This window comes from Rhinoderma darwinii, chromosome 1 (genome assembly GCF_050947455.1).
Source record: "Rhinoderma darwinii isolate aRhiDar2 chromosome 1, aRhiDar2.hap1, whole genome shotgun sequence".
In the NCBI taxonomy this organism is placed as follows: domain Eukaryota; kingdom Metazoa; phylum Chordata; class Amphibia; order Anura; family Rhinodermatidae; genus Rhinoderma; species Rhinoderma darwinii.
Window position 1 is genome coordinate 36922956 of NC_134687.1, and position 21750 is coordinate 36944705.

The 21750-nt window shown below is 45.7% G+C and overlaps 2 protein-coding genes across 5 annotated transcripts in view; one reads left to right on the forward strand and one right to left on the reverse strand.

The window, feature by feature from the left end:
* Positions 1-1496, reverse strand: part of TRMT44 (tRNA methyltransferase 44 homolog) — a 65100-nt gene extending 63604 nt beyond the window's left edge. The window contains exon 1 of one of the 2 annotated variants that reach the window (XM_075857501.1): positions 978-1488. In XM_075857501.1, the coding sequence (XP_075713616.1) occupies positions 978-1302 (325 nt within the window). In that variant the 5' untranslated portion in view covers positions 1303-1488. Of the gene's footprint in view, positions 1-977 lie in introns of both variants that reach the window. The other variant, XM_075857509.1, reaches the window with a different exon arrangement.
* A 200-nt stretch (positions 1497-1696) lies between these two features.
* The window catches only part of ACOX3 (acyl-CoA oxidase 3, pristanoyl), a 94729-nt gene continuing 74675 nt past the window's right edge, over positions 1697-21750 (forward strand). Inside the window, exons 1-5 of one of the 3 annotated variants that reach the window (XM_075857522.1) lie at positions 1697-1925; positions 11165-11333; positions 12278-12511; positions 15122-15196; positions 16258-16347. In XM_075857522.1, coding sequence (XP_075713637.1) covers positions 1750-1925; positions 11165-11333; positions 12278-12511; positions 15122-15196; positions 16258-16347 — 744 coding nt within the window. In that variant the 5' untranslated portion in view covers positions 1697-1749. Of the gene's footprint in view, positions 1934-8664; positions 8725-11164; positions 11334-12277; positions 12512-15121; positions 15197-16257; positions 16348-21750 lie in introns of those variants that run through there. The other 2 variants (XM_075857529.1, XM_075857537.1) reach the window with 2 other exon arrangements.

Below are 21750 nucleotides of genomic sequence, written 5' to 3' on the forward strand. Positions count from 1 at the left end.
AACAACAGACGGCACGTGGAAGGCATCCGAGTGCCGGCCGTTTTTCATGGAACTGTTGCCAAGCAACGACAGGGTGTGCCAAAGTTCCCTGCATTCAATACACAAGATGGATTTTAACGGACCGCTTAAAACGGAAAATAAACAAAAGCACAAGGTGCGTTTAAAACAGAACAGAAGCGGAGTGACAACGGAAACCACACGGATACGTATTAAACGGACGTGGAAACGGTGAAGGATGTGTGCATGAGGCCTAAGTGTTAAAGGGTGGTTGCTCATGGCAGATCAGTGTGTGGTCAGTCCGCAGTCTAGCGGAAACGCCGCTGCTGCCGCCGGTCGGTTCGCAGTCTAGTGGAAACGCCGCTGCTGCCGGTCGGTTCGCAGTCTAGTGGAAACGCCGCTTCTGCCGCCGGCCGGTCGGTTCGCAGTCTAGTGGAGACGCCGCTGCTGCCGCCGGCCGGTCGGTTCGCAGTCTAGTGGAAACGCCGCTGCTGCCGCCGGCCGGTCGGTTCGCAGTCTAGTGGAAACGCCGCTGCTGCCGCCGGCCGGTCGGTTCGCAGTCTAGTGGAAACGCCGCTGCTGCCGCCGGTCGGTTCGCAGTCTAGTGGAAACGCCGCTGCTGCCGCCGGCCGGTCGGTTCGCAGTCTAGTGGAAACGCCGCTGCTGCCGCCGGCCGGTCGGTTCGCAGTCTAGTGGAAACGCCGCTGCTGCCGCCGGCCGGTCGGTTCGCAGTCTAGTGGAAACGCTCACATATTATACATGTAGTGGTAAAGTTATTGTCATCTCTCCATAGGACATCCCATAAATGACGATACATACCGGTCCCACCTCTAGGCCCCGCACTACTCCGGACCCCTCTCCGCGCTACCCTGTCTCCGTAACTTGCATTCACTTCTATGAAACGCTCAAATGTTTCCGGAACACCCAGCAAACCCCATCCCTCAGTGACCGGAGCGACGTTGGTAGAAGACAGGGGTCACCTCTTATGAGCAGCTCTCTCCGGGGCTCGGTGGACGGGTAATGCGGGTTTGTCTTCGGGATGATCGTCCTCAGTACCACAGCGCCGGCCCCGCTCTCCTCATACCCTCTGATCCGGCTCAGCACCTCCTCATCTCCTCCCGGGCAGCTCAGCCCCGACAGCAGCGTCCGTACAGCGACCTCCTCCCAGCTCTGCTCCACACAGGAGCCGCACAGTCTCTTATTCAGCACCTGCGGCTTCTCCACCCACACCGCCACCGCTGCCCAGAAGCCATCGGGCAACACAGAGCCGGGATCCCGCACACATATCCTCCCAAGCTCCGGCATCTTTCTAGTTACAACGTGTGTACACGCTCAGTGATGACGTCACTACTTCAGCTGTCAAACTATGACTGCAGACCACTTCCTACCGTTTACAGTATAATTGGTCTTCGATAAAATGGTGACCACCAGCGATCCCAAGTACCGTAACAGCGACACTACCTTAGTCTAATGTTTTACCCGAAGTTTTCATAAATTTATATCAGTCGCATATTAATAACGCACACATAGACACGACTTAAAGGAATCAATAGCGGCCATATTGCTTACTGGCAAACATTTGAAAGTAAGAGCGCATAATAATGATGAATGTATTTACCATGGTGATTTCTTATGCATAGTCTCAGCGGCGGCCATCTTGGTATGGGGCAAACGGTCTGATTCGGACGCTACGAACTGTTCAATACATTCAATGACTTGGATTTTCTTTTGTGCAGTTCGCCTGTCTGTTGTATGTCGTATTCCACACGGTATTACACTTTTACACAGAACTGGGAATTAAAGAGAAGGAATAGTGCCCAAAAGAAATATGGAGGAAGCGACTTCCCCTTCCTGCCTGCTGGAACCAGGTCCAATTCCTGGCTGTCACTTTTGGACTCTGTCCTGTACAATCTGGGAGGCCATAGCAGGTACTGAGGTGAGCTGTGGGGGCTTGAGATGGCTGCTAGGGGGGGCATCACCATCTATTGAGCTCTGCGTGTCTATGGCAGAACTACAAGTCCCAGCATGCCATACTAGAGTAATAGCAAGACAGTGAATTATGTGGAGATTGTTTGCTGAACCCTCTGGGGATCTATGTACACAAGCTGTAGTCAGGACCATTAGGGCACATTTACGAATACTGGCGTAGTAACGCTCTGCGGTCTGTATTCTAATGGAACGTGCTGCACCATATGCCCCATCACTGCTGAACACTGCCACAGCTACTCCATACCTCCCAACATTCAAGTGTCACAAAGAGGACCAACCGATGCAGCGCAGCAAATTTTTTTTTTTTAGCCACGCCTCTAATCCCACTCCATCCCCGCCCATACACACCTGGTTCAGCCCACACAGTATCATGCTCCCATAGTGCCTCCCACACAGTATCATGCTCCCATAGTGCCTCCCACACAGTATCATGCTCCCATAGTGCCTCCCACACAGTATCATGCTCCCATAGTGCCTCCCACACAGTATCATGCTCCCATAGTGCCTCCCACACAGCAAATCGCTTCCCCTACACAGTATAATGCCCTCTAGCTGCCACCATAGTGGCCCTTGTACATAGTGCCCATTTAGATAGTGCCACAGTGTCCCTTGTAGATAGTGCCCCTATATAGTGCCACAGTGTCCATGCAGATAATGCCACCCCCCCCCCCCCTGTAGATAGCGCCACTGGGACTCCTCCTAGGAGAGGAAGGCCGGCGATTCCATTCCTAGAGGGAATCCCTGATGTCACTGTTCATATATGGACAGTGACATCAGTGGCTACTCCTTTAGCGGAATCCCCATTGCCGACTCTGGCCAAGGGTTCTGCTCCAGGAGGAGCCGCTGGTGTCAATGTCCATATATGAACAGTGACATCAGGAATTCCCTCTAGGAGCGGAATCCCCAGCTACATCGGCAACGGGGATTCAGCCCAATTAGTAGCCACTGACGTCACTTCATATATGGGCTTCCCCGAGCACATCGCTTAAAGTAGCGCTGTGCCCGGTGAGTCCTCGGCGAGTGGAAGAGCTCCCTCTGCTCCTCCGCTCTGAACTAATTCTGAAGCAGGGAGCTGATGGTTCCCTGCTTCAGAATTGGGTTCAACTGTATCTGCGTCCTGAGAATGCAGATACAGATGACAGCGAGACATACGCCCGGCCGCCAGGGACAGCGGGAATCCGGTACTGTCCCATTGAATCTGGGCTGATTGGGAGGTAGGCTACTCCTCAACCCCAGGTACAAGAGGCCAAAACTTCCCTGCCACATCCAGTTTTCATTTTTTCCTCCCCGCCTACCAGGAGCCATACCTTCTTTTTTTTTCTTTCTTCTGTCGATATAGCCGTATAAATGCTTGTTTAATGCGGGACGAGTTGTAGCTTTTAATGGCACCATTTAATGTACTGGGAAACTATAAGAATTTATTTTGTGGGGTGGAATGCACAAAAAAACTGCAATTTCGCCATTGTTTTTTGGATTGTGATTTTACATTGTTCACCGTGCTGTAAAAGTGACAAGTTATCTGTGTTCTGCGGTCAGTGCGATTACGGCAAAACCTAATTTCTATATGTTTTTTTTATGATTTACTACTTTTAAAAAGTAAAAACAATTTGTTAAAAAATAATATTGTTGTGTGTCGAAATATTCTGAAAACCATAACTTTTTTATTTTTCTGACGATGGAGCGATGCGAGGACTTGTTTTTTGCGGTGTGAGCTGCATTTTTTTGTTGGTATCATATTATGACTTTCTGATCACTTTTTATTCAATTTTTCAGGGAACTTGCGGTAAGCAAGAAACAGCAATTCTGACTTTTTTTCTTATTGTTTATGTTAACTTTTATGTTACATGTTATATAACCTTTTTATTTTTTTTACACTATATATATATACAGTGAAGGAAATAAGTATTTGATCCCTTGCTGATTTTGTAAGTTTGCCCACTGTCAAAGACATGAACAGTCTAGAATTTTTAGGCTAGGTTAATTTTACCAGTGAGAGATAGATTATATTTAAAAAAAAAAGAAAATCACATTGTCAAAATTATATATATTTATTTGCATTGTGCACAGAGAAATAAGTATTTGATCCCTTTGGCAAACAAGACTTAATACTTGGTGGCAAACCCCTTGTTGGCAAGCACAGCAGTCAGACGTTTTTTGTAGTTGATAATGAGGTTTGCACACATGTTAGATGGAATTTTGGCCCACTCCTCTTTGCAGATCATCTGTAAATCATTAAGATTTCGAGGCTGTCGCTTGGCAACTCGGATCTTCAGCTCCCTCCATAAGTTTTCGATGGGATTAAGGTCTGGAGACTGGCTAGGCCACTCCATGACCTTAATGTGCTTCTTTTTAAGCCACTCCTTTGTTGCCTTGGCTGTATGTTTCGGGTCATTGTCGTGCTGGAAGACCCAGCCACGAGCCATTTTTAATGTCCTGGTGGAGGGAAGGAGGTTGTCACTCAGGATTTGACTGTACATGGCTCCATCCATTCTCCCATTGATGCGGTGAAGTAGTCCTGTGCCCTTAACAGAGAAACACCCCCAAAACATAATGTTTCCACCTCCATGCTTGACAGTGGGGACGGTGTTCTTTGGCTCATAGGCAGCATTTCTCTTCCTCCAAACATGGCGAGTTGAGTTAATTCCAAAGAGCTCAATTTTAGTTTCATCTGACCACAGCACCTTCTCCCAATCACCCTCAGAATCATCCAGATGTTCAATTGCAAACTTCAGACGGGCCTGTACATGTGCCTTCGTGAGCAGGGGGACCTTGCGGGCACTGCAGGATTTTAATCCATTACGGCGTAATGTGTTACCAATGGTTTTCTTGGTGACTGGTCCCAGCTGCCTTGAGATCATTAACAAGTTCCCCCCGTGTAGTTTTTGGCTGAGCTCTCGCCTTCCTCAGGATCAAGGATACCCCACGAGGTGAGATTTTGCATGGAGCCCCAGATCGATGTCGATTGACAGTCATTTTGTATGTCTTCCATTTTCTTACTATTGCACCAACAGTTGTCTCCTTCTCACCCAGCGTCTTACTTATGGTTTTGTAGCCCATTCCAGCCTTGTGCAGGTCTATGATCTTGTCCCTGACATCCTTAGAAAGCTCTTTGGTCTTGCCCATGTTGTAGAGGTTAGAGTCAGACTGATTAATTGAGTCTGTGGACAGGAGTCTTTTATACAGGTGACCATGTAAGACAGCTGTCTTTAATGCAGGCACCAAGTTGATTTGGAGCGTGTAACTGGTCTGGAGGAGGCTGAACTCTTAATGGTTGGTAGGGGATCAAATACTTATTTCTCTGGGCACAATGCAAATAAATAGATATCATTTTGACAATGTGATTTTCTTATTTTTTTTTTATATAATCTATCTCTCACTGGTAAAATTAACCTACCGTATATGTCGGCGTATAAGACGACTGGGCGTATAAGACGACCCCCAACTTTTACCCTTAAAATATAGAATTTAAGATATACTCACCATTTCGTGCAGGAGCGCTTCACTATGGCCATCGGCGGCAGGACCCAGGACTCTCTGTCTCTTTGAACTCGCGCATGCGCAGATAGGCTGCTTCATCGCGCGAGATCTGAGAGGCAGGGAATGAGAGGAAAGGGCGGGCCCTTTTTACAGCGTACACATCATAAATGATGCAAAAACATTGTTGTCCGCGCCATTACTGAATGTGTGTATTTTATGTATTGAGACTTATTGTAATGTTTATTGTAAAAAAGGTGACTGTATTTTTTTTTACAATTTAACAATACTTTGTTTTTACTTTATTTTTAAACTTTAATGTACTGACATATATCAGATATATGCCAGTACATTAACCTGTGGACGGATAATACACAGGCAGTTGTTAGGACATACTTGGGTATGTCCTAACAACATGAAATATGGTAAGACAGCCCTGGGGTCCGTCAATAGACCCTGGGCTGTCTGCCCATATATGGTATGGCCCTCGATCGCGTCACAGGAATTCCCTGTGACGCGATCCATGGGCATCCCCCCTTCTCACTTTCCCCTGAATGCTGCAGTCAGCTGTGATCGCAGCATTCAGGGGAAGAACGGCGGAGATGAGCGGTTTCTCTGATCTCCGCCGTTATAGAGCGGGGCTGCGGCTGTGTAATACAGCCATTGCCCCGCTCCTGACAGGAAGTGCGCGCGCGGTCAGCATGAGGTGATGCGGCCGGCGCTGCACTAATGAGCGGCAGTTCAGGCACTGAAGACAGAACATGGGGGTGTTTTGTAGCGCGCCCGCCATGTTCTGTCTCCAGTGCCGCCGCTCATTAGTGCAGCGCTGGCCGCATTGCATCATCCTGACCCCGCGAACTTATGACTCAGGAGCGGGGCTGTGGCTGAATTACACAGCCGCAGCCGCGCTCCCATACATTCATGTGTATTATACTGAGCTGTGCGGCTGCAACGTGCATCCCTAATGTAGACAATATCCGGCATATAAGACGACCCCACACTTTTGAAATTTTTTTAAGGGTGTAAAAAGTCGTCTTGTACGCCGGTATATACGGTAGCCTAAAAATTCTAGACTGTTCATGTCTTTGACAGTGGGCAAACTTACAAAATCAGCAAGGGATCAAATACTTATTTCCTTCACTGTATATATATATTCTTTTGCACTTTATTAAACATGTTTTTATATTCTTTTTATGTTAGTCACACTAAGGCCTCATGCACACGAATGTAAAAACGCCCGTAATTACGGGCCCATAGACTTCTATTGGCCACGGGTATCTTCCTGTATTCTTACGGGAAGGTGCCCGTGCCGTTGAAAAATATGGAACATGTCCTATTTCAGGCCGTAATGACGGGACCATTGCTAGGTGACGTCAGGGGATAGTCACTGTCCAGGGTGCTGAAAGAGTTAACTGAACGGCAGTAACTCTTTCAGCACCCAGGACAGTGACTACCGCTGGAGTAAATAGTACTAAAAGTTAAAGAGGCTCTGTCACCACATTATAAGTGCCCTATCTCCTACATAATCTGATCGGCGCTGGAATGTAGATAACAGCAGTGGTTTTTATTTAGAAAAACGATCATTTTTGAGCAAGTAATAAACAATTTTAGATTTATTCTAATGAGTTTCTCAATGGACAACTGGGTGTGTTTTTACTTTTTACCAAGTGGGTGTTGTACAGAGGACTGTATGACGCTGACCAATCAGTGACCAATCAGCGTCATACACTTCTCATTGTTCCAGCCCATTGTTACAGTGTGATTGTGCAGTGAAAGAAGCTGGGCTGGAACAATGAGAAATGATTGGTGATTGGTCACTGATTGGTCAGCCTCATACACTCCTCTGTACAACACCCACTTGGTAAAAAGTAAAAACACGCCCAGTTGTCCATTGAGAAACTCATTAGAATAAATCTAAAATTGTTTATTACTTGCTCAAAAATGATCGTTTTTCAAAATAAAAACCACTTACAGCGCCGATAGGATTATATAGGAGAGAGGGCACTTATAATCTGGTGACAGAGCCTCTTTAATTTACCTGCTTCTTCCTCCAGTCCGGCCTCCCGGGATGACGTTTCATCCCATGTGACCGCTGCAGCCACTCACAGGCCAATCACAGGCTGCAGCGGTCACATGGACTGCAGCGTTATCCAGGGAGGTCGGACTGGATGTCAAGAGGGACGCGTCACCAAGACAACGGTACTTGGGAAATTCTTTTACTTTCAATCGCTGCTGAAACTCTGCCCGAAAGGGCTGCCCCTTCTCTCTTTCCAGCACTGATAGAGAGGAGGGGCTGCCGATTAGTGCAGAGAAAACGGGTCCGTAAGTACGGGTGGAATACTGGTGACTCCGGACCCGTATTTACGCCAGTATTTACGGGAGGAAAAAAATACGTTCATGAGGCCTAAGGGACTTGAACACGTGATCGCTTGAATATTACACTGCGATACTTGTGTATTATCCTTTTAGCATTCCCCTATTAAGCCCTAATAGGAGTACTAAGATGTCACACCTGGGGGCCTTCATTAGGTCCCTGTATTCAATTACATCCCATCGGCACCCTGCAATTGTGTTGTTGGTGGGGCAATGAGGTGACAGAGGGGGCAGGGTGTCTGCTGTAGTATACAGCTAACACCCTCTACTTATGGAGCGGGTTCAGCCTGCTCCATAATTGACCCCTCTGACTACATGTACATTAAATATCGGAAAGGGATTAAATGCATCTTTAAAGCCATACTCCCTTTTCCACAGAAGAATGTCGCTAAAAGTATCAGGGAGGTAGAAGAGCGTGTGAACAAAAATGTCATTTATTCAAAATAGATTTGAGTCATATCATAGATCCTCAGTGACGTGTCATGTGACTCTCATGCAGAACTCCCATTGGCTTGTACGGAGAGCGACAGTCGTGTGAACATATTCAGACTTTGCAAACCTCGGCTAAGAAATGACTCAGTGGGGAGAATGAAAGACCCCCTAATAAATAATTACCGTTCGCACGCTGTTATTTTGGAGTTCCCCTTTAAGATCTCAGGTTACCCAGTAGGATGGCACACTCTATCCTTCCATTGTACTTTTCTACGTGAGTGTCGCAGCCCAAGGTACGATAGGACAAGACGGAGAAGGACTTTAATACCTCTGCCTGATAGTGTCCCAAGTCCAGACATCTTATCTATACAATCATGGTCAGCAAATATCACTGTGCCGGGCAGTTCAGCGCTGTCGTGTCAGAGGTAGGAGCTGAGCTGGAGACGTGTCCTCTTTTTAGTAAGTATGATATTTGTAAAATCGATCTCTGGGAACACCGCCGCAGTTGTGGGGGCATTGATGTCACTAGAGAGATGGGGCCATGTCCTTTTCAATGCAGAGTGGCCATATGAATGCACTTTATATATATATTGAATGTCACCAAGACAAGGGTTGGTCATGATACATGTTTATACAGTGTTGTATAATACAAATATTAATATTATTATTATTATTAGGGGTTTCTGGATTTATAGCTTAAAGCAATATTACTACCTTGAATTGTCCCTCAAGTTGTACTCTTACGCCCGAACTGGCATGTGGGGGTAGAGAGACGCTCCTGCACACTGGGTGTTACAATTCAACTTAATAGGACCCGTGCATGATACTGGTCCGGGCATCGTATTGTTGTCACAGCAACTGTACCACCCAGAGTGCAGGAGCGTCCATGGGACATGCCATAAATGTCTGATAGGTACAGGTCCTATCTCAAGAACAGGGGTCACCCACCCCGGCACGCCTGGTGAGGTGACTGCCGCACCCAAGGGAGGAATAAATGGAGATGTGGCCGCGCTCCATTTACTACTATGAGAATTACAGAAACAGCCGGGCAAGCGTGTGACATACATTTACGGCACGAGCGCTATGTAGCTAAGCACCATAAATGTTGTTGTATTTCAACTAAAACTCTGCTGCAACGGCCAGGATCGGAGATGACTCTTATACCGGCTGTTTAACCCCTCTGATTCTGCCGTCAATATTGACAACTGCATCTAACCCCTCCTCTTTTTTTCTGCATCTAAGCGCTTAGAGAAAGGAAGGGGGGTTCCCTCTGTCACCCCATCTGCGTCCCCGCGATACAATCATGGGGTGCCGATGAGTTTTCATGGCAGCCAGGGCCTAAAAAAGGCCTCCAGGTCTGCCATGTGTGTATGCCTACTGACATGCATAATACACTGCACAAAAAAATGGCGGAATTGCTTCTTGGTTTCCACCCCCCCAAAAAAAAGAATAAGCTGTCTGAGAGGGCACACGTCCCCTTCTTTGTTTACCAGGCACAGCGCTATTCTTTTAGTAGTGACTGTGCCTGGTATTGCAGCTTAGTCCCATTAACTTGAATAGGACTGAGCTGCAGTACCAGACACTGCCACTACCAAATGTACGGCGCTGTGCCTGGTAATCAACGATCGGTCAGCTAATCAGCGGGGGTATCGTTAGTACCGATCTGATATTTATCTCCTATCCTACGAATAGACCATCAAAATTCAGAAAATCTCTTGAATAGTTTTTCTACTAATTATTTTTCTTATTCTTTATAAAGCATTGATCTATTACACAGCTCTGGACATTACATGGTAGAGAAGAATTGGCATTGAAGCCCCTGACGCAGGTGTGAACAGAGCCTAACAGACACATCATTTATAGTAGAGATGACGCATTTATGGGGCAGAGTTCGATGTGCCGCAGATCCAAGCAAAGATTATCGTGAAATTTGTGTTGTGTGAACGGTGCGGTCATTACACAAGGGGGGTCTACTCATGTCCAGTTTTCTTGTTGTCCAGCAGAAGACATGCCATTACTTACTACAGAAACGCTGGTGAACAGAAAACCTGATTGGCTCTGTTCTCACAACCGTCAGAGGCTCCTCTATCGGCAGTTCCGTCATATTTGACGGAAAAAATGGCGCAGCATGCGGCGCTGCTCTTACCATCGAAACGACGGAAACCGATGTACCCTTTTATAAGTCAATGGGGTCCGTTAGTCATCGTTATGTGACAGATCCGCCTCTACGTCATTTTCATTTTTCTTATCTTGAAATGTAGTATTATATGTAATACATGGCTGAGCCGAGTCGTTCCAGTGATCCCGGATGTTTAACCCTTGAAGCACCGCGATCAGTTCTGACAAACAGAGAAGGATCCCTTTGTCCTGTCTCTGTCAGCCTTCGCAACATGATCACCGGGTCTGATTAAGAAATCGTGAAAGCTCTGGACCTAATAAAGGCCCCCAGGACTGTCTAGTAATAGTGTTTGTTATGGCATACATTTTGCACGCACAGGCGGGAATATACTGTCATATTGACTTATGAAAATCCATTATGTTTAAAAAATAAAAATAGGTATAAGTCAACTAAAAAAATCACACTGCAACGCAAAAAAAATACCAAAAATTCAATTTGAAAAAGAAATAAAAATTGTTATTTCATCAAAAACATATAAAACATACACTTATTACAGTATATATCCCCACATTCTTGTCCCATACAGTAAAGTAGGCGAACGTTGTAAAAAGAAAAATTAACAAAAATAATGGCAACGTTTTTCACTCCCCATATGTAAAATTCATATAAATTATATGCTACCATATACAGTATTTACCTGTAAATGATGCCTAATAAAGCCAAACCCTTAAGGGGTTAATGTTACTCCAGTGTATGAGGTTATACTGTTTTGTCAAGCAGATTTACAATGATCACCGCCAAGAAGTCAGATGCCAAAGTGGCCACATCTCAGGATGAACTGCTGCCGGAATTACCCAATGGACCGCTTAATGAATACCGCAGAAAGGCCTCCTTCTATTGGAAGGACATGGTGATGTTTTTGGAAGATGAAGATATTGCCGCTTTTAAGGTGCGGTTCTAAAGTAGTGTTGCGGAACTACAACTCCCATCATGCTGCAAGTGAATGCAGGGAGTTATATTTTTGTAACCGCTGAAGAGCAACACGTTTAGAAACCTTCACATTTACCTAACGAGCTGAGTGCTGGTGGACACACATGCTCGGTCACGCTCCCCATAGATAGGTCTCTGCATAGAGATTTTAACTGCAGAGCAGCCAATAGAAATAGCTTTCTGTCCTGCTTGTCAGGGAAGGAGCAGAGTCTCTGCAGTAGCATGGCAGTACAGCTGAAGAGACTCCTTATTTTCAGCTTGTTAGGACTGTAAAGTTCTGCATCCTGACAGTTGATATGACCCCTGCACGTGCCCACTAAGACTTTATTGTTTTATTTCATTATATTTTCATTGGTTTCTAAGGGAGTTCATACTGTGGAAATCATCAGGTATATATCTTCACTACTCAGGATCCCAAGTAACCTATCTGCAGGGAAAGGGAGAAATATTGTCAGCTGCCAGAGGGGGAAGAAGACTGATTCTGCTCAGAGCCCCTCCCCCAACAGCACAGATTAGCAGCAGCACCAAGTGGGATACAGGGAAGCAAAAAAAAAGATAAGACATTTATTTTTATGTACTGCCGACTACTTTACAATAGCTATTAACAACATTTCATGACTTTTCGATGGAAAATGGTTCATAGGATAACCCCCTTTAAGCAGCGACATGTTGGAGATGTATCGCTGATTTACTAAGCAGTGACAACTTCTGTAGTTACTTCTGAAACAACAACCTTATTGGTTTTCCCCATCATTCCCAGAAATAGACATGAATAAGAAGCAGCTGAATAGAATTAGTCGAAAAAAAAGACAACTCAAGGATTTAGGGATAAGCTGAGATATTGGGAGCTTTTCGACCTTCTCCTCACAATTGACCGTTCAATGTTTATAATTGTGCCCTCAGAAAAAGATCTTCTCCACACTCGAGAATGATCCACTTTTCTACCGCCAACCCGGGCATGATCTGCCATTAGAGAAATACAGAGAGCTGACGTTTCTCCGGTGCAAGAAGATATTTGAATATGACTTCTTGACTTTCGAGGCGACCATGGAAAAACCTCAAAAACTGCTTGTCCTTATCAACTGCCTGGGCATGTATGACTGGTCCCTGGCTGCGAAATATTTCCTAAATACACAGGTAAGACTATATTCATCTTTACAAAGTACATGGAAAAGTAAATATCTAGAGAGAGTCTTCGTTATGGAATAATTGTATAAGTGAATGTCCATCTTTTAACCACCGTGTCATTTGTAGATCCAAAAATCTGTGCACGATTCATTACCCAATATATCTTCTATAGGGGTTGGACCTCCGATTTTTCTGAAATAGACCTGCACGTTCACAAAACTTGATATGTCATAGAGACATATGAGAAGTTTTGATCGGTGGGGGTCCGGTTGCTAAGACCCCCACCATTGCTGAAAGGAAGGGGCTGAAGCTCTCAACTGAGTGCTCTGCGCCTTCGGCTGTGATCGACGCTCCTTTTTAAGCTAAAGACGGGTTCACATCTTCAGCCTAATGAGGAGCGCCGACCACAGCGTATTTAGGTGCCAAAATACGCCTGAAAATATGCCGTGTTTCAAATGGCCTCACTGATATGTAGGGGATTTGGGGCTCTTAATTAGGAAAGCGGTTCTCCAACCATTATAAAGATATATTAGGAAATAATTCAACACACAATTTAAGAATAAAATAATGTTATGGATGAACATTCACTGTACGGGGCGTTTTTTTGATGCATCGTTTTCCAAAAACGGCACGTAAAAAGACACCCATGAAAAAGAAGTGCATGTCACTTCTTGGGACGTTTTTGGAGCGGTTTTTATTGACTCTATAGATAAACAGCTCCAAAAACAGCCGTAAAAAACGCAGCGAAAATCGCGAGTGGCGAAATAAAATGTCTGAAAAGCAGAAGCTGTTTTTTCCTTGAAAACATCTCCGTATTTTCAGAAGTTTTTTATTTTGTGTGTGCACATAACCTAAAGGGTAAGTTAATTGTTTTACATTTTTTGACATGACACCCCTACCAAGCACTGAGACCCCCACCGATCGCTAAAACGAAGTGGCAGGAGCGCTCTTGAGCACTGTGCCGCTTATTTTCTGATCGACTTTCTTCGGAAAGCCAAGCAAGCAGCGTATGGACATTCTATTGAGGCCGTACAACTGTCTGGGGAAAGCCGAGCAGCACAGAGCTCACCCGAGAGCTTCTGCCTCTTCGTTTTAGTGGTCGTGAGTGTCTCAGTGCTTGGACCCCCACCAATCAAAAATTCTGCCATTTCGAACGTTTTTTAAAAGTTTAGTTACTCTTTAAAGCTGCTTGAATTTTGCAATCACAGGTAGCAGCCATTGAGGGAGGTGGTCAGTAAAATAAGAATTATTCTGGGCACCAATCTGCATCCAAAAGAATTATTACCATTACCCCACAAAAAGTGTAGAGTGAGGGTAGGGACACAAACGGCGTGTTCTCGGTTGGATACGCTGCGTCAAACTTTGCAGTGCATTTTTCTGGCCAAACTTCCGCTACGTAAAGTTTACTTACCGCCTCCCTCTTCTCTGCACGCAGTCCGGCCTCCTGAAATGACGTTGCAGGTCATGTGACTGTTGCAGCCTGTGATTGGCTGCAGCGGTCACATGGGATGAAAGGTCATCCCAGGAGGCCAGATTGGAGAAGAAGCAGGGAACTCTGGGTAAGTATAACTTTTTCTTTTTTTTTTTCTTACTTGCGATTTTTGCAGCATAATTGCTGTGATTCCGCCGCAAATGTCACAACAGACCGCGCTTTATTGCGGGTTTAAGCACCCCATTATATTCAATGAAGGAAAATCTGCCACAGAAGAGCTGCGATTCCGCCGCATTAATTGACACGCTGCGTCTTAAGAAACCGCACCGCAGGTCAATTTGTGTGCGGTTTTTCGGCGGATTTTCCCCGCTGTGGGTACGAGATTTATTGAAATCTCACCCACACTGCTGCTACTGTAATATAAGTCCATTGCGGGAAAATCCACAGTGTTCACGCCGCGTGTGTTGCTACCCGAAATGAGATCTTTTAGCCTGGATTTATCATTTACCCAGAATAGAAGATACTTGAATTTAATAGGAACCTGTCAGTAGGTAATCGGTGCCCTGACCACAGACAGTATAATATAGCGACAGCTGCCCATTACCCTAGACTATATTTTTTCAGAGAAAACATAGATTTAATAAGTGCCCAGGGAGAAGTGTCTGATGGGCGGCTCCTCTCCAGCTTCTCCCTATACACAAATTTGGAGTGACCTGTCAAACATGCTAACCCGGGATGTGGTAAAAGTCGGAGAGAAGCCGCCGCCCATCGGACACTTCTCCCTGAGCCCGACACTTATTTAAACTATGTTTTCGCTGAAACGCCGCAGCTCTTCAGAGTAAATATACTTTAGTGTCATCGCACACCTGCCGCTATATCTTGCTGCCTGCGGATAGAGCAGCATGAACTTGCTGACCAGTTCCCTTTAATACTTCGCAAAATAGTTTTATGGCCCGTTCTGGAATCAAACCATAGTATTGATGAGCATCTTTTATAATAATTTACTTGATTCCGTATTAGTACAAGTGCCCTGATTGTATTAATGGACTATGCCGGGAACCAAGTAATATTGTTCTCCTGCGTCTGCATCGTACATTTGTCGTGTATGGAAGGCTTTCCGTATTTGTAGGTCTACTTCTCTATTAGTATTGCCACATAACTGTTTTTTTCCCATTTTCATTTCCCAGGTCTTTGCTGGTGCTGTTGGAAATGCGGGTTCTGAGCGGCACGAAACGTTTCTAAATCAGACACGAAGCATGGAGGTCAGCATGACGAATAACCTGTAGACCTGCTCTGCACACCACAACTTCTCATTACCATGGAGGAGAGGATATTCTACATGATATTTATTTAATGTACTGTAGCACTGTATACAGATTGTAATCACTCACTTCACAACAGTCCCTGAGGTTCGCAATGTAAAGTCCCCATCATACATACTAGGACTAATAATATTACAAGTCAATTAAAAGGGTTGTCTGGTTTAAAAAGTTCTGGGAATTCTATGTAGAGGGTGGGGGGGTCACCTGTTCATGGCCCTTATCTTTTACCCAGAGTGGCGAGCAGCTACAAAGCTCGTTCTGTCCGGCATTACACAGACAACACATTGATTTGAATGGGCACTGTGTAATATTTGATTTTCCCTGCGGAGGCGCTGCGGGGTAATTGAACATTTACTGCTAGACTTGCCCACAAATTACAGCTGATCGTTGGGGGTCGTGCATTACACAGTCACTTCAATATGGATTCTGCAATGCTTTATTTCCCCTGTGGAGGCGCTGCAGGTAAACTAAGCATTTGCTGCGGAGTTCCTCCAAAGATGACAGCTAATGGCTGGAGAATTCAGCAGTGGAACAATCTGTCACCACCTTTTTGTCGGGGGACCTTTCTAAAAAAAAAAAGCTGATGTTCAAAACACCTGTCTGTAAACTTTTGGCGGGTGGATGATACAGGAGTACCTGGAGGAAACAAACACAGGGAGAATTTACTTGCAGAATATCTCCCCTCCTCTGACATGTCTGTTTTAGTAAATACTAGAATTGTCCATTCCGGAGCATCTTTTCTTAGAACTTTGCATAGTTCAGTTCCTCTGTTATTCCTCCTGGAAATGTATGAATAAATTGACTCCCCTGGGTGTTGTTACACAGTCTGACACTATCTGCATTGATTAAATAATTGCTAGAAACTAATGTCAGAGTATCAGATTTATCTGGCTCATGCGATTAAAGGAATTTCATTGGGTATAAACATTATATTTTTATTTGGTGTGCTGTTTTGTGGTCTTTTTTTTACTGTGTTTTAAGTTTTCATTTTCTTCTTGTAGATTTTTGGGTGCTTTGCACTAACAGAACTCAGTCATGGCAGTAATACAAAGGCTATTCGGACAACTGCAACCTTCGATGCTTCTACTAAGGTATGTCGTGAAACTGGACTCTGTCGCGGTCAGAAAACTCTTTATACCTAAAACATGAAATATATACCCCAATAATGTTTTCCTCTACGAAGTAAAAGATCTACACTGTATATATATCTATACTGTATATATACCCAGTGATTTATATCTGACAACACAGCTTATATACGCTAAAGATATATACGCTGCTGACGTTTGCCACATGTAGCTGTGGAGTAATGGTCCGTCATGACCGTATAAATGAGCGCCGCTCATTTGCTCCTTTTACAAGGGGACGAGCACTTGTTTCTCCGTTCGCTCATCCCTCATACATTTCTGTCATGTTGTCAGCACGTCTCCCTGTTTACACGGAGTTGTGCTGCCGACAACAATAATGTTTCTTGCTGCATAAACGATACGATCAGCCGATGAAGGAGTGTTTGCTCGTTCATCGGCTGATCGTTGCCCTGTTTGCACAGGACAATGATCGGAAACCAACGTTATGTGAACGGTCGTTTGGCTAATAATTGGCCCCTGTAAAAGGGCCTCAGAGGCTATGTACACCTTTCAAAAGTGACCCGCGCACATCAGATTCAGGTCTCAGCACTAGATACAGCTCCTCTGTATACAGGACACAGAGCAGCTGTATCTAAAAAGTAAAAATATATATATATATTTTTTTAAATCAAATACCGTACTTTTTATTGAACATTTTCAACAAATACAAAAACAGACACCAAAGAAGCTGCCCACCCTCCCCGCTCGACCAAGCAGCCAGAAATAGCAAGAAGGACAGGACCAAAACATAGACACAGGAAGTACTCGCCACGCAGGGCAGATATAAATACAGTTACATTATGTATCATAAGACCATTAACTCCCCATTTGTCAAAGGAAAACTTAGCATATACCAGCAGAAATACAGATTGTGCCCCCAAGATCCCTCCAAACAGCCACGTACATATTTACCCATGATCACACACAGAGCAATAAGACCCCAGAATACCTAACTCCTCCCCCCGTCTATCCCTGCGCAGTGAGACACAAGCCAGACCATCAGTGTCCAGCCATGACGCCCATAGGTTGGTGAATTTAGAAGACGCTGCGCGCTTAAGAAAAACCGCCCTTTCATTAAGGAGTAACAGGTTTACCTTTGTTACAAACTCTTGCTCAGTCGGAGGAGGAGAGGGCTGTATCCAATGCTGCGCAATCAACTTTCGGGCCACATACAGCAGTCTCCCTACAGCCACCTTCCCATGTGAGTCCAGAGGCAGCCCATCCACAAAACCCAACAAACAGACCTTAGGGTCCCTGGGCACCGTCATAGAAAACACCCTCTCCACAATTGTCAAGAGATCGGTCCAGAACAGATGTAATTGCGGGCAGTCCCACAGCATATGGAGGAGATCAGCGGGTTCCAGGCCACATCCCGGGCACGTAGCGTCAGGCCTAACCCCAATACAATGCAGCATCGCCGGCGTTTTATAGACACGATGTAAGATATACAACTGAGAGAGTCTACAACCCTCACTCAAAGAAACATTGGGGACAGTCTCCAATATAGTAGACCACTGGTCCTCATCAATCCCAGGTATATCCCGGTCCCATTTGCGCATATCAACTAAAGGATATCTATCCAAAAATTTGGACAAAAGCAGCTGATACGCCCCCGATATAACTCCTTTTGTATGACCAGAAGGGCCAAGGATTTGAACAGGAGCATCCTGTTGTATAACCACCGAAGACTGGGAAAATTGTGTCTGAAAGGCATGGCTTAATTGTAGATACCTGTAAAACCTACTATGGGGGATATGTAAGTCATCCTGAAACTGCTGGAAGGATTTAAAGTCAGGCCCACTAACCAATTGGGAAACCCTTGTAAGCCCCACCTCTTTCCAGTATTCCAAACCATCCAGCGCAAAAAATTCTGGGAGCGAACCATTTCCCCACAAGGGAGTATATTCCGTGTGACCCTGCACCCATCGCAATTGTTTCGCTTTTCCCCATGTTTTGTGGATAAGATCTAGCGTTGGAAACATATATCCCCTACCCGAGAAACGACTACCCTCAACAGCCTCTAACAATACATCACATGTCAAATGATATTAGAGTATCGATGCCGAAGCCTCCTCTCCTACATGTGTACCCCAGCCCTTGAGATGTTGACACTGCGCAGCCAGAAAATATGTTCAGGGGTTAGGGAGAGCAAGCCCCCCCAAATCCGTGGGCCTCTGCAATATTTCCAACCTCAATCTAGGGTGACCTCTGCGCCATATCAAATCACGAAACAGAGCATTTATCCTGTGAAACCTATTGTGCGGGATCCACACCGGTGCATTATGCAATACGTAGAGCAACTGCGGCATTAGTATCATTTTGATAAGATTCACCCAACCCACGACAGAAAGAGACCGCTTGCACCAATCACCAATCTTACGTTTAAACTTCTGCAGTAAGGGAGTCAGGTTAAGATCTTCAAATTCCGACAGTCGCCTAGTCACTTCAATACCCAAGTATCCCATCTGCTCAACACATTGAACCATGTTCCCAGAGGCACAGGTAAGGGATCAAGCGGGAGCAGTGCCGACTTTTGCCAGTTAATAGTAAGACCAGAGAGGCGTCCAAACTCATCAGAGCCATCAACGAGGGTCCGGTATCCCCCAAAAATAGCAACGCATCATCTGCGTACAATGCAATTTTGTTTTCATAGCCACCATACTGAAACCCTTTAATCACGGAGGAGAGTCTAACCACAGCAGCCAGGGTTTCAATAGCTATGGCAAACAGGAGGGGTGAGAGCGGACACCCCTGTCGCGTACCCCTATAAAGTGGAAATCTCTCCGATAGGCTCCCATTTGCTCTAATCCTAGCCGTGGGACTGGAGTTTAACACATTGACCCAAGACATGAAAACCGGACCTATCCCCATACTAGCAAGCGTGTGCCACAAATATGACCATTCGACACTATCGAATGCCTTAGCAGCATCCAGCGAAAGAATGGCCCTATTACCAGCATCATACGACAGAATCTGTAAGCCAAGAAACAGCCCTCGAAGATTCACAGACGTTGCTTTCCCAGGCATAAATATGGTTTGATGAGGGTGAATAATAGAAGTATTAACCTTATTCAATCTATTTGCTAAGGCTTTTGCAAGGATTTTAACATCTGCGGACAATAAGGAGATGGGGTGATAGGACTCAGGGAGCGAGGGGTCTTTACCCTCCTTGGACAGCACTACAATAATAGCCTCCTGCATAGATGCCGGGAGAAATCCCACCGCTAAAGACTCCTGAAGCACCTCTAGAAGGCGGGGCAACAGTACCTCCTCATACCTCTTATACACCTCTGTGGGCAAGCCGTCCACTCCTGGGGCTTTTTAATTGGCCATACCTCGTACAGCCTCCTGCAGCTCAGCAAGACTAAGAGGGGCATCCAATTGGACCCTAGCCTCCTCAGTTAACTTAGGTAGTCTAGCCGCATCCAGGAAACTCATGATGTCTGAACTAGTAGGAGCGACCTTGGAGGAATACAGAGAAGCATAGAAGGACTGTAATATTTCTAAAATACCCGGGACATCAGAGAGCAAATTACCTGCACCATCATTCAAAGCACTAATATGTGCCGAGCCTCGCTGAGCCCTAGATATCATAGATAACATATGGCCGACCTGCTCTCCCTCCGCATAGAATCTGTTTGGAAAACTGTCTCTTTCTATCAGCCACCTCCAGGAGGTGAGCCCTCAAACAAGACTGGGCCTGCTTCAAGCATGCACTAGTAACCTGTGTCGGGTTAGCAATAAAAGCCACTTCCGCAGACGTCCCATCAGCATGTAGTGGGGTGTCCACCGTCTTAGATTTAGTAATATTAATGGACTTAATCAGCACCCCTCTCAAGTAAGCTTTCATAGCCTCCCACACTGAATGCACCGATGCCGACCCCGCGTTAAATTCAAAATACCCCCCTAGCAACCGTGGGACCTGATCCCCATCATGCATAATAGAGAGCCAGAACGGGTTAAGGTTCCACAGCCAGGAGCCGCAATATCCTTCCCGTAGTGCCACAACAATCCGTAAGGGAGAGTGGCCCAACAAAGACACAACACCGGAAAAGAAAAGACCAGATCTATATGAGATACTGACGCATACGTCGATGAGCAGCAGAGAAAACTGCTCAGCCAGCGGGTGATTGTCTCTTCATACATCTATAAGGCCAACTTCTGAAAATAAGCACACCGAAAGGGGTTCGCTCCGACACCCCAGATGGGGCAGCAATTCTGCATCTATCCCAGGCCGAGTCAGGAACATTGTTAGGCTGGGTTCACACGACCATGTTACGTCCGTAAAGTACGGAACGTATTTCGGCCGGAAGACCCGGACCGAACACGCTGCAGGGAGCCGGGCTCCTAGCATCATAGTGATGTACGATGCTAGGAGTCCCTGCCTCGCTGCAGGACAACTGTCCCGTACTGTAATCATGATTACAGTACGGGACAGTAGTTCCACGCAGAGGCAGGGACTCCTAGCGTCGTACATAACTATGATGCTAGGAGCCCGGCCCCCTGCACTGTGTTCGGTCCGGGTCTTCCGGCCGAAATACGTTCCGTACATTACGGACGTAACATGGTCGTGTGAACCCAGACTTAAAGTCCCCCACCAACATACATGGAGTCCCAGGATGCAGGGCCACAAATTCCAACACCTCTTTCAGCAGAACCGAAGAAAAAGGAGGGGGGATATACAATGAGACAAGCACAAGGAGCTGCTGATCAATTTTACAGAGGTGACACACATATCGACCTCCCTCATCAATACGCTGCGCAAGACACTGGAAAGGCACATCCCTTTGCACCATAATGCTCACCCCTCTAGAATTATTAGAGTAAGTAGCATGATACTCAGAACTTATCCAAGGTCGCTGCATGAAATCAACCCTATCAGTAGTGAGGTGCGTTTCCTGCAAACAATAAATAGCAGGACGACATTTTCACATAAATCTAAACACCCCATGTCTTTTAGTAGCATCAGATAACCCTCTGACATTCCAGCTAATTATCGTTGACATAGACATATTTCACACATGGAACAGTAAAATGCAATCAATACAGCTTCGTTTCCCTTCCCGTCCACCACTCAGTTAATATAAGACAATATGGTCCAGCGCCTGTCCCCCAACCCTCTCCAACCCCCACCCCCCACAACGAAACCTTCCCACCGTAGATTTAACAGCAGAAATGTACAACCCATAGATTCAGGCGTAAGCATAGCACATTACCCAACCTATGCAAACTGGGAAAAAAGACCCCGGAGGAACAAAAAGGGAAAACAACCACAGTACGTTGCACTGAAATTAAATCAAACAACCAAATGAAGGCAGTCAGACATGCCAGATACCACCAAATGCCTGACACCAAACATCACCCCAG